The sequence below is a fragment of the Callorhinus ursinus genome, unplaced genomic scaffold (genome assembly GCF_003265705.2).
Source record: "Callorhinus ursinus isolate GAN/ISIS: 27379988/994484 unplaced genomic scaffold, GSC_fseal_2.0 scaffold2, whole genome shotgun sequence".
NCBI lineage: Eukaryota > Metazoa > Chordata > Mammalia > Carnivora > Otariidae > Callorhinus > Callorhinus ursinus.
In genome coordinates this window covers 91,235,044-91,250,428 of record NW_027397064.1, presented here as the reverse complement: position 1 = coordinate 91,250,428, position 15,385 = coordinate 91,235,044, and the positions used below count along the sequence as shown (strand labels likewise).

At 43.9% G+C, this 15,385-nt stretch overlaps 2 protein-coding genes across 4 annotated transcripts in view; one reads left to right on the top strand and one right to left on the bottom strand.

Moving 5' to 3' along the window:
* Window positions 1-770, top strand: part of UBXN4 (UBX domain protein 4) — a 59,545-nt gene extending 58,775 nt beyond the window's left edge. For all 3 annotated transcript variants that reach the window (XM_025856768.2, XM_073884559.1, XM_073884555.1), the window contains one exon: window positions 136-770. In XM_025856768.2, coding sequence (XP_025712553.1) covers window positions 136-274 — 139 coding nt within the window. In that variant the 3' untranslated portion in view covers window positions 275-770. The remainder of the gene's footprint in view (window positions 1-135) is intronic.
* A 3,241-nt stretch (window positions 771-4,011) lies between these two features.
* LCT (lactase) overlaps window positions 4,012-15,385 on the bottom strand; it is a 48,550-nt gene continuing 37,176 nt past the window's right edge. The window contains exons 12-17 of the mRNA XM_025856748.2: window positions 14,078-14,280; window positions 12,026-12,135; window positions 9,539-9,673; window positions 7,257-7,480; window positions 6,234-6,461; window positions 4,012-5,605 (exon numbers count right to left, since the gene is read on the bottom strand). Of these exons, the coding sequence (XP_025712533.1) occupies window positions 5,385-5,605; window positions 6,234-6,461; window positions 7,257-7,480; window positions 9,539-9,673; window positions 12,026-12,135; window positions 14,078-14,280 (1,121 nt within the window). The 3' untranslated portion in view covers window positions 4,012-5,384. The remainder of the gene's footprint in view (window positions 5,606-6,233; window positions 6,462-7,256; window positions 7,481-9,538; window positions 9,674-12,025; window positions 12,136-14,077; window positions 14,281-15,385) is intronic.

Here is a 15,385-nt window from a genome sequence, read left to right as displayed (position 1 = left end):
CATATGATTATCTCCTCTGGACTCTCTGTAAAATACAGCTGCCTGTTCTGATGGAAGTGTAAAGGAAACAGCTTTGTATTACTGCTACTTTTAGTTTTTGTCACCTTCTATTTTCTCCCTCTCTCCTTACGTCAGGGACCCAGTCAGGAAAAGAGTGCTGGAGAAACGGGGGGAAGACTTTAAAAAGGAGGGGAAGATCTACAGATTGAGGACTCAAGATGATGGTGAAGATGAAAACAACACCTGGAATGGAAATTCTACTCAACAGATGTAGTGTGACAAGTACAGTATGTGCAATAATCATTGTTTCCCTTATGATTTAATGCAACTAAAATTCTACTGGAGAAGTGGGACTGCTTTTTTGTTTCCCAGCTGGTCTATAAAGTGTCCCTTTATTCTTGTTTAGTGGGTTAAAGTTGTTTAACTCCTCGGACAACTCAAGAGATGAAGTAACTGGCCGCTAGGTCCTTGCATATGGTAACCAACTGCTAGAAGCCTAAAAGAATCAAAAGGTCTGCCACAGCCCCCCTTTATCAGCTTTCTTACTCAGTATCTCATATACCTGTTAGCCCCATGCTCTCAGATGACATGTTTTGTTTAGAGCTATTTTGCTCCAGAACTCTTAAGTCCACACAAAGTAACTGGTATGTCACTGAGTAATTTGACTCGGAGTCAGAGCATTTTTAACTAGCCAATCAGATGATAATTTATGTTTAACTTTTCTCTTTTTGCTCATCAGCTGCAAGCAAAATCTTGTAGTTTTTAAACACTGAATAAAAAATCTTTTCCAAAAATCGAAATGACCTTAGTTTTGTTTTAAGTTTTGTTACCTTAGCATCTTTTTGTTGCACAGGGCTCTGTTGAGGTCATGTGTTTAATTTTTTTCCCCCCAATACTGCCCTGAAGCTATCTCAGGAAAGTAGCTGTGACTACCCTACTTGATATAGGAGGAAGACGTTTTCTGACACACATGGATGCTATGTTACTGTCTGTCCTAAGTCAGTGAGGCATCACTTCGTGTAATGTTATATATGGTCTTTGTTCTCAGATGCAAAACCGCTGCTGAGTTACAGCTAGTTCTCTCTCGCCTTTATCATGAAGTTTTGCTCTGGACAATCACCTTTCAAAGACCTAAGGTACCTGTAGGTAGGACAGGAAGTATGGAATAAAGATACGCCTTTTGCTCATTTGGTTATTCTTAAGAATTTAAAGAGATTGTTAACCTGACTTACACGATACTTCATCCCTTTGTTTTTGGTAGTGGAGACCACTAACTCATCATGTTTGAAGAAGAGAGTAAGCTTGACAGTTCCTTTTTTAACCTTCCATTTTTAGATTGGAAGATAGCGCTTTTGAGTGAACTTACAGACTTAATTTTGTAACAGGAGGAAGAAATTTTCTCAGAGCAAACTTTGTTTTCACCTGTGAAATAACGATTTTTAAAAATGCTAAAGGGCAACAAGGCAAGGAAATAGCCGGGCTATGACGTTGGTAAGAGTGAAAACTGGTATACTCTTTCCGGAAAACATCAGCAACCTTAAATGTTTCAAACTCCTTGATCATTTTTTCTAAGGAATGATCATAAGTGTAGACAAAGTTTAGGTACAAACATACTCATTAAGTCTTACACCAACCAAATGCCTTCTGCAGAAATAATTAACTTCTGATGAGAAATGGTACAGTACTAATTTGTCAATTCAGTTTAACATACATTCATTGACTACCTGTTATGTGTTGGGGGGAGCAGAATACAGATTTGTAGGTATAGTATGATCTCAGCTTTATAAACACATTTTATATATAAATAGTACCTGTATTAACATAGTGTAAAGAAAACAACCAAGCATTAACAATGGTAAGATGGTTATATGTTCTTTTAATTCTTTTTGCACCCTAATAGGTTTTCCCAATTTTCTGCAATGATCATATTACTTGCATAATTTAAAAAGTGAGTTTGGAAAAGAAAAACTTCCACCAAGCATCCCATTTAAGTCAAGGATTGTAATCTTAAAAAATACAGCAATATGTGATTTTAAAAAAACCCAAAACCTTTCAAATGGGTGTGACCCTGCTAATAACTACTAGAAATATGCTTGCAGAAACTTGGAGTACCTCAAGTCTGTTTGCTTGAAAAAAATTAAATATCAGAGAAACGGACATAAAAGAATGGTCCACAATCTTTGAGTAGGAGGATTCCCTCCTCAGCTTTATAATTTAAAAAATATGCTTGGTAAAAAAAATTCAAAACGATATAGAAGGCTGTAAAATGAAAACGTCTCTTTCCTTGCATCTTACCCCAGTTCTAGTCCCCAGAGGTAACCTCTAATAACAGTTTCTTTTGTAATCTTCAGAAAAATGTTACGCATATATAAGCCAATATGTGATATTTTTTATTTATTTTTTTAAAGATTTTATTTGAGAAAGAGAATGAGAGACAGAGAGCACGAGAGGGAAGAGGGTCAGAGGGAGAAGCTGACTCCCCGCTGAGCAGGGAGCCCGATGTGGGACTCGATCCCTGGACCCCAGGATCATAACCTGAGCCGAAGGCAGTTGCTTAACCAACTGAGCCACCCAGGCACCCTGTGATATTTTTTAAATACGGTTATATATATACTACTCTGCATCTAGGTTTTTACTTACACAGTCTCGAAGATTGTTCCCTGTCAACACATAGCTACCTCATTCTTATTAATGTCTATGTAACATTTTACTTGGTAAATGTACCCCAACTTATCCATTCTCTGGTGACATCTGTTATTATAGGTTTTTGTTTTGTTTTATTTTGTTTCCCGCCCCCTCCCCCGCTTGTTTTTGTTCTTCTGTTAGAGATACTGCTATACTGAACATCTTTGGTGCAGTATCTTCTTAGCTGTGAAAATACACCAGTAGGATATGTTTGTATAACTGAGTCATGGAGTGTTTATAGTTTGGATTATAAATGAGGCTGCCAAAGTGCCACCTCTAAAGGCTCTATGAATTTACCCTCCCACCAACAGTGTCTGAGAATGTTGATTTCCCCCCATTCTTACCAACAGTTATATTTTTCATCTTTGTCAGTGATGAAAAATTATATGCATTTTATATGCATTGTGTTGATCATGAATGTAGTTGAGTGTCTTTTAATATCGGTCATTTCAATTTATTTTGAGAACTCCCTGTACTTGCCAATTTTTTTTCATCTTTATTTATAAGAATTCCATGTACATAAATTTAGCCCTTTGTCTAACATATAGTATATTTTCTCCCTGTTTGTCTTTTGATGAGTATATTGACAGTAATTTTTTGCCAACAGTATTTGTGTGATCAAATTTATCAGTTTTTCTTTATGGCCTCTGGGCCCTAAGTCTTATAAATACCTCTCTTTGCAAATTAATTTTAAAAAATTCATCTGTCCTAGTACTCTTCATGGTTTCAGTTTTTTTACATTTAAATCTAGTATCCTGGGATGGGATCTGGCTCACTTCCCTGTGGCTTACATCCTCAGGAGCTAACCTCTTGACCTACCACCATTTGTGGACTACTCCGTCTGTCCCCCTAATTTGGCATGTCCCCTTTGTCCTGGCCTTTATGTCCAGATGTAGTTGTTTATGTGTACAGTCTTGTCTTTTGTTGATCTTTCTTTTCTCTCTGCTACCAAGCTATTTTTTTTTATAACTAGCTCTATAATGTTTTAATGTTCTTTTTTTGCCCAGATTGTTCTGTTCTTACAAGTTTATTTAATATGAAACTATCAGTCTATGCCCCCCTCCTCAAAAAAGTTACATTGAATTTTGAGAGTTAGAGGTAATTGACAGCATAGAATACTGAGTTCTTTCAGTTTTAGAACCACCCTTACCCCCATCTGACAAACTTTTCCAATCTATTGATGGAGGAAAATTGTTTCTATACCATAAATTGTCGGTTGGGGCCCCCAGCAGTGAAACATTTGATAGGAATTTTCTATAGATACAACAAATTCAGGTAAGGAATGCCTGCAAGAAACAAAATTTCAAGCATAATCAGTCACTTATTTAATTTTAAGTAAACACACCACATGTGGGGCTCAAACTCATGACCCCCTGGTCAAGAGTAGCATGCTCCACCGACCGAGCCAGCCAGGCACCCCATGATCACTGTTTTAAATCTAGCTGAAAACTACTCTTTATTTATAAATAACATTCTCCCTGATATCTATAAAGAATGTATAGACCAAATAAGTGTTTAAGTATTCTGTACCGAGATTGTCTATTATTAGCACATTGTAGGGAATTGATAAAGACCACATCATCTTTCTGTGCTTCCACCACTACTTTGGATGTGTTTTTGTGAATGAACACACAAAAGGAGCAGGTGTGCTTTCTGTGCCCTGTCTGCAAAATGTGCTTGCTAGGGACAGTGAGACATGGTCCTTTATCCTCAAGAGGCTGATAGTAGAGAAATACACACTTCCAGTATAATATGGACAAGTTGTAATAGGGGATATTTATAAGCAAAGTAGAGGAAGGAATGTTTTGAGGAATTCAGGGCAAGCTATGCAGAGGGAAAAGTGCATTATTTGAGCTGAGATTTGAAGGGCATTTTCAGAAGAAGGGGCATCCTAGGGAGAAGAATAGTATTTGGAATAGTATTTGCAAAGACACAAAGGAAGAGGGTATAGTCAAGGGCTTTACACAAGGTTCAGAATTACCACAAATTGAGAGGGAAAGAAAAGAAACAGTGAACCAAGGGCAGATTACATGGGCCTTGAAGGCTATTCTTGGGTCCTTAGAAGTCATCCTGGGCAGGGGAAAGGCAGGAAGGACATAAAAGGTGGCTATGAGAGGAATAAGGGATCATTCAGAGGTCATCTCTCTTTGAATGTTAGGGTATCTCTGCTCAGGGAATATGTAATATAAGCAGAAAGCATGGGTCTGGTGGAAAAGCTTAGAAGCCCCAGAGGGCTTGTGTGACTGCATAAATTCTGTGGAACCTGCCTTCTCAAGGAGAAGCAGCCATAGGATATAGGACATAGCTCACAGTACCATTTTTCTTTTCTGAGCAACACAAGGTCTGAGGCTGAGAGGCAATTTGAAGAGAGGGCAGGAGATGACAATGCAGTCTATCTGCACAGTGGAGTTGATGTCTTATAAAAAGGATTGCTATGGTTTTTACTATTTCCACAAGAGCCAGGTGCAGGGTCCTCTAGTGCTCTAATAAATTCCTGATACTGGGACAAGATGCATGTATTTCCATTTTAATTAGAGATTGAGAGCCTTCAAGATTCATGTAGTCTCTAACAGTGAAGGCCATTGTGAAGAAATCTGGCATGGGCAGAGTAGAAGGTCCTAAGGAGTTTTGTGGGCAGTGAAGGTATACAGGCAAACTCGGCTTATTTTGCAGAACTGGAGCAAGTGGTAACTTGTGGGTCAGAATGCAGAAATAGTGCTCAATTCCTGTTGGCCTGCTGGTGTTTCCCCTTGTTTGGAGTGCTTACAGTACTTGTATGACAGAAATGTAACACAGGAGACACCGAGAATTGCCAGAGAAAAGAGTACGTACAAAGCTGTCTGGGCTTCTGTCGCTCCTAGTGTTAGCCCCAGAAACCGAACTTCCTCCTCTTGCAGGGGGCTGACAGTAGGTCCAGCAGCTAGGAGAGGCAGACAGAGGACAGTTTATGCACTCATACAGATGTACTTACCAGCTCAGTGTTAACCGATATTAAGCCCGAGCTAGGTCCTTGGGATAGAGTCACACAGGTATCCAGAGCGAGCTCCTGGCTGAGGTGACAGGATGCATCCCTTTCCCCAAGTTACTGAACCTCTGAAGTAGTTGTATTTTTTAAAAAATCTGTCAACAATTGGAGTAAAGTGGATAATTATCTCTTTTCTGTAGTAATTAATGCTTTTTCAGTCATTCAAGTATTAGGCCCCTTACATCATGCCAAGCACTGTGTTTGCAGTCATTGTATTAGATCCTCACATCCACCTGGAGGCATGTGCCCAGTTTCTTGCCTCAGGCTGCACAGTTAGTGGTAGGGCTGGGACAAGAACCTAGACTTGTTCTTCCCAGACCAGGGCCTAGTTTCTAGATGTAACATTAATCTTCGGTTCCTTTGTTTCATCCTAAGAATGTCTGGAGCATTCAAAGAAAATATTGAATGAATGAATGAAAATAAATATGAGAAAGGCAGAGAGGATGGGAATAAACAAGAAGAAAATAGACTGAAAAGGCCCCTCTCACCTTCTGGCTTAGTCCCTCCCAGAGTCACGGCTCACCTTCTGGCTGGAGGCAAGGGTGCGGCCCTGCAGCTGGGTCAGGGAAGCCATTGCACCGGGCTATAGAGGCGAAGAACTTGGCTGATGCTTTTGGGATTCTTGGCAGAGAAGGGTCTGTGTAGTTCACAAAATGCAGACCAAACCTCTCTGCAAAGCCTATGGTCCACTCAAAGTTGTCCATCACACTCCAAACCGTGTATCCTCGAAGGTCCACCTTATCCTGTACAGCTGCCCAAATGCAGAGGCCACAGCATGAGCTTCCTTTGTCTTATAAGACCCCATTCCGCCGGGCCTACAGGAGCCACGCCTGCCCACAGCTCTCCTACATTCCCAGCTTAAGAGCCATCAGCATTTTCCTAGAAAGGCTCAGTCCTGAATGGGAATCAGGAATTTGGGTAGGCTACGTTAATCCTGCTGAGTCACCTGCAATCCTCTGTCTCCACATGTTGGGATACCAGTCTTGGGGAGTGCCTTAGAGTGTTAATGCTTCTTCCTAAAGAAAATAAGTGGCCCTTGGAAAAGATTTTCAGTGGGCTAGGACTTTCTGACCATTTCTTTCCGCTGCCGCAGCACTGTCTTTCACTCAGAGTTACTTACAGTCCCTTGTCTTAATCCCATCCCAGGGGGTTCTGCTGAGCTGAGGGTCTCAAACTTTTGCTTGAGGAACAAAAGACCCTACAGACAGCCCCCGCAGCCTGCGCCTCCTCCTAGCCCCTGCCTTCAGGAGGTCGCTGCTGTTCAGGGACATCAGACATCAGGGATCATCTGGCAGAGCAGATGACCCTGGCCAGGAATTCAGGTCTCACTCTTAATCAGGCAACGGGATTTGGTTGCAGAGCTTACATCTAGGAAGGAAAAGACTCGACTGCAGCCTCAAAGAAAAGCTTAAACCCAAGAGGAGTGAGAAGCCGCCTTTTTCTCATGATGGGGTCTCGTGGATTCAGTATTCCTCAAACTGGAGACGTTAGCAGGTGTTTCCAGTGGTGAAAGGTGCACATGGAGGAAGGGATGGGCCTTTCCTACCTTTGAGGGCTTCATTGATGTAACTGCGGAGGTAGTAGATCCTTAGGGTGTCATTGAGGTCCATTTCTCCCCGTTGGGACACTCCATTCTCTGTTACATAAATTGGGGGGTTGTTGTACTCCTCCTTTAACCAGTTCAGTATCTTCCTGAAGCCAAAAGGTGTTACCTTCAGCCAGAAGGAACCAGAGTCAGGCCAGGAGCGATCTGTAATGGAGGCAACTCCCCTACACAGGTTCAAACACAGGAGATTAGGTCTCAGTTTGTAAATCCCAAGAGGCCCTTTGCACAAAACACGAAGCAGGATTTATACTAGGCAAAGCCTTAGGTTTAGTCTAGACTTGACAGTCATAACTAACCGCAGAAGAGTTAGGTTGCCTCACATTCTCTTTTCATTAGTTCTAGTCTTACTGCTCATTGCTGGTGTAGCTGTGACAGGCCACCTGAGCTCTGTTTGCACCTCTACAGATGAATGGCTTTACTCATGGACTGAACCGTCCAAAGGCTGTGAAAGGCTCTGGGATTCCCTGATCACAGCCTCCAATAGGATTTGAGTGCTGTGTCAGGAGAGAGAATGGGCTTCCCTGCGTCAATGACATCTAGTCAACACCACAGGTGTGGCCACAGGCACCCATGGTTGGGGCCCCCATTTGGTGAGGATGGGCAGCAGATAGGCTGGGACCTGCTTTAAGTGCCCAAGACCCTGCCTCTCTCCAGTGATGGACCAGGAGAGGGCAACAGCTTGTGCCAAAGAAGCACCTCCGGGGGAAGCACAAAAACCTGAATGTCTCCAGAATCACTTTTTTAATTTTGCTTAACCTACAGTGCAATATTGGTTTCCAGAGTAGAATTCAGTGATTTGTCACTTACATAAAACACCCAGTGCTCATCACCACAAGTGCCCTCCTTAATACCTGTCACTCATGCAGCCCATCCCCACCCACCTCCCTCCACCAATCCTCGGTTTGTTCTCTATTAAGAGTCTCCTATGGTTTGTTTCCCTCTCTCCTTCCCATATGTTCTGTTTTCCTTCTTAAATTTCACATGAGTGAGATCACATGGTATTTGTCTTTCTCTGCAGAGTCATACGTTTCAAATAAGGACGAATTATTTAGATCTTAATGTCCAAATCCTTCAGAAAAAAAAAAATACAGTCTTATCAGTAACTGAATTTATCTTTCTCAGCTGAACTGGACCCAGAACATTTTGTAAGTCTGAACACAGGTCATGGGGAGACAGTGCAAGGAACCATGAGGCAGCAAGAGTCCAGTGAGTGCTCGGACAGGGACCAGCAGGGGGGTGTTCTCAGCCCCCTGCGAGTCCGACTCTGGGGTTTGCAGAATGCAGTGGTGGGGGAGGGTAGGTGTTTGTTTTAAAAGAACCTAGACAGAATCACAGTTGATGTGGAAACATGCTCGTTATAAAAGGAACAAGATTGTGTGTGTGTGTGTGTGTATATATAAATACACACACACATATAATCTTGGTTTTTGGTAATATATTTTTTTTTATTTTTTTTTTTAAAGATTTTATTTATTTATTTGAGAGAGAGAGAGAATGAGAGATAGAAAGCATGGGAGGGAAGAGGGTCAGAGGGAGAAGCAGACTCCCTGCTGAGCAGGAAGCCCGATGTGGGACTCGATCCCGGGATTCCAGGATCATGACCTGAGCCGAAGGCAGTTGTTTAACCAACTGAGCCACCCAGGCGCCCCGGTAATATATTTTTATGTGTAAATACATACTACATAAACTATACTATATATCTTATATAGTTTATATATGTACTTACATGTTATATTTATGAAGAGGAGAGGTAATATAACCCCCTACACATACACATAATACTTCTGGAATGACACCCATAAGAATTTCTATTCTTGCTTTCTGATGTTTCCATTGTGAGTGGAAATAATAGTTTCACCTTTACCCCAAAAAGGAGGGGAGGACACCAACCTTACTGTTACTTTGAAATACATCTGATAAGTGAAACAAATTTGACAAAAGAAGAAAACCAAGGGAAGAAAAATACTTGAAGTCTTGAACGTGTTTGACAAAAACTTCAAGTATGTCTGTCTCAATGGGAAGCACTTTGGAAATGCTAGCTGGTATTACTAGCAGACTGACAGAGGTTTGATTAGGTATCTTAGGAGTGGACTCATCTTCAAATCCCAGGATGTATGGCACCAGGAGGCAGCTTTCCTGAGGCTGTGCAGTAAGAGCTGGGCAAAGAGGCACCTTGCTGTCTTCTCCAGAGATTGTTCCAAGTGCCCTGTTGGCTGACTTACCTATCTGCATCAAAGGAAGAGATCCAAGAGGCATAGTCAAGGTTGTAGGCCAGGATGGTGGTGTAGTGATTGAACCCAAAAAAGTCATAGGTGCCATTGATCCTCCTCTTCTCACTCTCCGTGAACTCTGGGAGCCTGGATGGAAGAAGCCATGAGAAGTGGGGGGGCTTGAGCATCATGCTTTGGGAAGAGAATGTCCCAGGGCAGGATTGGGAGAGCGCTGTAACTATAGGCCTGGTGGTGATGAGGTGGGCAGCTGTCCAGAAGCAAGGAGAGGTTCCTCCAGCTGCTGCTGAAGCACCCGAGGCGAGGCTTCTCCCACCAGACCATAAACTTCCCTGCCCTTTTTTGTGACAAGATCCTCTCTCTTCCTGCGTTGGCCAAATGAAACTACAAGTGACTTTTATAAACGACCTCTTCAGGGCCATACAGACATTATGTACACACATGTCCATATCCACATTTTTATTTACTTCAGAAATTGACATGCAACTTCAGATGTTTACCATCTATGATAGATTTTGAAGTCAAGAACATGTCAGAGATACATCCCTTGAGACTAATCCTTCATGGTCACCAGGTTTTAATATCATTTGTATTTCCATAATCTGTCCTTTCTAAGGTACTTTGTTTCTGTTGTGGTTTGTTTAGGCATGCCTCTTCTCTCCAAAGTCCATCCTTATAGTAGGGGAAATATTTTTTTAAATTTTATTGAACTTTTGAGATTTGGACTTTTATGCTCATATGATTTTACTACACTTTTTTTTTTTTTCTTAAACCTCTGGTGGAGCATTTTCCACGTGTAGTCTAAGTGAGGCTTTTCTACTGAACGTGACTGACAGGCACTTGGGGGCAGCACTTACAGGTTCCGCAGCCGAATCTGATGGTATGTGTGTCCTGACAGGAAACCCCTGGGGCTGCTAGTTTAGGCTTGCTTAGAGATGACCCTGCTTGGGCAGCTGACACTTTCATCTTGAGATTTTTGCTGCCATTCACCTGGTGGATCAAAACCTTCCCCCACTGGGGTTTCTGAAATGCTGGGAGAAAACTAAAGCCCAAACCCCTCACGCCCCTCACTCTCCTGCCCAGGAGCTAGCAGTAGCTCCTTAGGGCTTGTGGCATCAAGGCTGAGCCCCTGTGCCTGGACCCCCGCCCCCAACCCACTGGGCCAGTCCTCCCAACCCTCAATTGCAGGTACCCCACTCATTCCCACCAGGCCAGCTCTCACGCCCTTCCCTTCAGTTGGAATGCCCTCTGCTCTCCCACACTTCATTGTCAAGGCCCAGCTTAACTAAAGTCCCACATTGTCCATGAAATCTCCTGGTTCTACTCAGCCCACCCTCATCTCATCTTCTGAGTTTTCTTTGTATGGAGAAATTCAGGAAGAGAACTTTAGTGGTGAAGTTACTCTCTTCCCAGCTGGCGTGTCGGCAGCTTGAGGAGCCAGACTTGGAAGCCTCCCCTTACATGGACTTTACTGGACCTGGCCCTGACCTGGGCACATGGAGGTGCTCAGCAGAGTTGTGTCGGTGGACTAGAGTGCGAACTTGCTTGGTGGAGACCAGAGTTGGCAGATCAGACCTTGAGGCACAGCCCGCTCCGCAGGACTTGCCCCAACCAGGGCAGGAGTGTGTTGTAAGGATGGGGACTGGATTATTGAACCTGCACAGCTGGGCTACATAAGGGAAAGACTCACCGGCTATGTTAGGAATTCATACCTTTGGAATTCCTTTTATCCTCCCCTGCTCAGGGAGGGGAGGGTCAGGTCACTCTGTCCCCTTCCGCACACCTCACCTCTAACCCTAGCCAGATGACTTAAACTCAGAATGTGAGCCCTGGAGTCAGCTTGGTTTCACATCCCAACTGTCACTTCAGTAGCTGGGTAATCTTACCATAATCTTTGTGCCTCAGTTTATTCCTCCTTAAATAGGACTAAGAGTGCCACTGGAAGATGGATAAATGCTAGGTGTCGATGTTGCTGTTACTTCCTTGACAATAAGAGGAGTGGGCCCTAAGTAAGGACTGCTTTGGTGCAACCATCACCTCCTACAGGCCAAATGACAAAAATCACGTGCCTGGCAGTCACCCACTCCTACCCACATTCACTCATAACATAAGGTGGTGATGATAATAGTAAATAGGATGAGCTGGGGAATTTGTCCCTCATGGAGGTGGTAGGTTACTAAGAAGTGGGTGCCCTTGAGACATATTTCCTGGCTGTTCTACAGAGAATAACCGCATCTACCTTTGGTCAAACACATAGCAAGGCCCTGTCCTCGGCTGAGAGCTTCATATACACAATCATGTTCAGTCTCCCCAGCAAGCAGGGAAGCTCAGAGATACAGTAACTTGCCTAAGACAGGCCTCTCTGACCCCAACGGCCACACTCTTACCACTGAGCTGTCTACCAGGAGCCTCAGTTTGGTATCACAGACCAGACTTCCTCCTGACCTTTCCCTGGCTGAGTACTTGGGCACCAGGACCTACCGAGACTTGCTGAGGCCTGCGGCCAAGCTCCTATCACGGATCCGTGTCTTCATCACCTCATTGTAATCGCCATTCTTGAAAATAGGATGTGCAAACCAGCCTCCCATAAACTGCAGGTGGGGTGGGGGTGACAACGTGGGCATTAACAGGGGATCACACTAGGAGACAGCAGTTTTCCTGTTCACAAGTCACTGACTCAGAACCCACCCCTTCCACCCAACAACTCCCCTCCCCACCCCGTCTTAAACTTGCATCTCCTCTGCAGCTGTTTGCATGTGCCAGCTTAAATGCCCACAGGTCTTCCCAGATGCTACCACCTCCTTTTGGAGATTCTCAACCCTTGCAGCTCAAAAGGAGATGAACTGCACTGAGCACTGCCTCAGGACTCAATAGATGCTGCCTGGCTGCCCTTGGCAGGGTCCTGCAGAAGAGCAGGAGAGACTACTAGAAGCCTCCAGGCTGTGGATTTTCCTTTTACTGCAGAGCAGGCCCTTCCCCACCATCCTGCCTAAGGATCAACCAGAACAGCTCTGGGGAGGGCTGAGTTGCAAGGGTTTCCTGGCTGCCCAAGGCCAAAAGTTCCCTGGGGAACGTTTCAACCTATTTTTTTGAGTGGGGTCTAGATGCTATGATGCTGGCGTCCTGAGAGGCTTCTTTGGTCTTACCTGCTAGCTGATACCTTAAATGTGGGGCGGCTTTGGAACACACACACCCTGGCAAAAGAGGGTTTGGTGCACTCAAGGTAACAAAGTGTTCCTTTCTGTGGAAGCTGATTTTAGGGTATGTATCATGATCCTGGGCCGCAGTATCACAGTTGAACAGGTGGCGCAATCTAATGAGATTAGAGCCTAACATTTCCTGAGGTTTGGGATTTTGATTTCAGGAAAATTACTGCTCTCCTTTACCAGTTCTGTGAGTCTAAAATGAAAGATGCATTATTTTTGTTCCAAGACTTTTTCCCTAGCTGGCTAACAAATGGGAAAATTAAGCTCTTATTTGCATTCATTAATTTGATTGCTGTTACCAAGTTCTCTTGTGAGAAGTCTGGCAAACAAAGACCCATGTTGTCCCCCTCAGAATGCTGCTGTCTCCTCCACAGAGCCAAAAGTGTGGGGGTCAGTGTGGAGAGAGAGACCCTTGCCTTTCTGATGCTGAAACATGGGAGAGGGTGCTTTCTAACCCCATCAGAGACAAGAGCAAGAACCAGGGAAAAGCTGTGCCTTGACAAAGGCCATTCTTTTCTCTCCTCATTTCAGGGGCTCACACTGAAGGAAGGATGGGCTATTTTGTTGGCACCTGCTTACTAGTGACTCTTCTTTCTTTCCTTTTTTTTTTTTAATTATTTTAGAGCATGAGCAGTGGCAGGGACAGAAGGAAAGGGGGAGAATCTTAAGCAGACTCTGTGCTGAGCACAGAACCCCATACAGGGCTAGATCTCACGGCCCTGAGATCATGACCTGAGCCAAAATCAAGAGACAGACACTTAACCAACTGAGCCGCCAGCTAGGCACCCTGTGACTACTTTCTAGGAGCAAAATTCCATGACCAAAGGTGCATGTCCTTATGTTAAACTCACAGAATTGGAAAATTATGGGCACTAATGAATTTCACAGAATCCAAAGTCCCCCAACTCAAGGAATTCTTAGGCTGAACACATAAAATTAGATGGTGAAGTGTGACATTGCAGCCCAGCTCTATCAGCTACTATCATCAAACCAGAGATTGAAGAGATGGAATTTCTGTTACCTTCAAGCCAGTGTTGCATGCAGCAAGGACTACATGGACAAATCATTTTCAAGACTTAAAACTCAACCCCAAAGAACTCTGATCACAGCAAACCTATGATATAGATAGGTCGTCTCTGCTTCAGAGATAAGAAAACTAAGGTACAAAAATGTTTAGGTGATTTCTCCAAGCTCACAAAATCAGGTAATAGCAAAACAGGGCCTTGAACCTAAATCTTTGTTTTGCCATCTAATTCCATTTCCATTAGCTGATGACAGGAGGGAAAGACAGGCAAGAGTATTAACAATGCCCAGAGGAAACACAGACCTGAATGTATCTCCTGGCTGCCTCCACATCCTCCTGGTTAGAGGGGTCTCTGGGCTCAGCCCAGTCACTGCTGATGGTGATGGAAATCACGCCACCTTGCCTGGCGCGGTACACATCATTGTACAGATGCCAGGCCTCAGCATGAGCCTTTAGGAGGTTGTGGCCAACATTGTAGGGGGCAGTGCCAGGCCTAAAGGAGATTCCTGGAAACACACATGGGGATGTCAATGAAGAATGAACATGGCCAAGAATATCGCTCTCTCCCTACAGATAGCTTCTATGTTTGGGAAAAAGAGTGTAGATTTTGGTGTTAGGAGGAAGCAAGTTCAAATCCTGGCTGTGTAACTTTGGTTTCTAGCCGGCTGTGTAACTTCGGGTAATTCAGTCTTTCAGGTTCCTCCTGGGCAAAGTGAGCAATAAGAAACGTCTTGTGAGAAGGAAATGGGAGTGTGTATGTGAAGCACCTAGCAGCATTGTGTCTGGTGAGAAGATACTTGGTAAATGTTGGTTTCTGTAACATTCTCCCAAAGAGTGGCTCCTACGGATTGGGCCAGCTACCCAGTAGAGTATGCGCCTTAGGAGTGGACATCCTGGAATTTTGCAGGGACCTACAGTGGAAGTAAGAGTTGGAGAATTCGGCTGATGGAAGCAGCTGACAAGAGATTCCTTGAGAGCAGACGTCATGAGAAAGGCCACCTCTCATGTGTTGAAGGAAGTTGAAGGAATGGTAAACCAAAGCACCAACCAAGGACCAATGCAAGATAAATGTGGTAACGACTTAAGCTCAGAACTAGAGAAAAGGTGAATTGGATCGTTCTAAAGGCACAAGAACAGGTCCACAATACCTTATTCAAAACCCTTCAGGTCTATGTGGTCTGGAAGTACAAGGGTTTTGTGTCTCAGAAAAGTAATAAATTGCAGATGACTTTACACAGCACCCCAACCGGACCCAGGAGAGTGCTCCATAATCAAGGACCCGAATGTGGCTGCAGCGGAAGTGCCCACACTAAGTGGGATAATGTCCGTAAGCAGCCTCATATTGGTTCAAGTCAGGATGAGCTCAGGTGAGCTGAATCAGTTCTTGGAAACTTGGGTTTTGAAGTTGCAGAAAACACACTGTGGACCTGTACAGTCTGATGGCTTGTCCTTTCCTACATCAATTAGTCCCTGTCTCTGATCTCAGGAAGCTTTCCATCTGAGGCAGGGCAGAAAAAAGCACAAAGAAATGAAGCCATTTGGAGGTACTGACCCATAAAATCCATGTTTAGCAAAAAGTGGTGTCAGAAGGGGAAACCTGCTGTGTGTCAG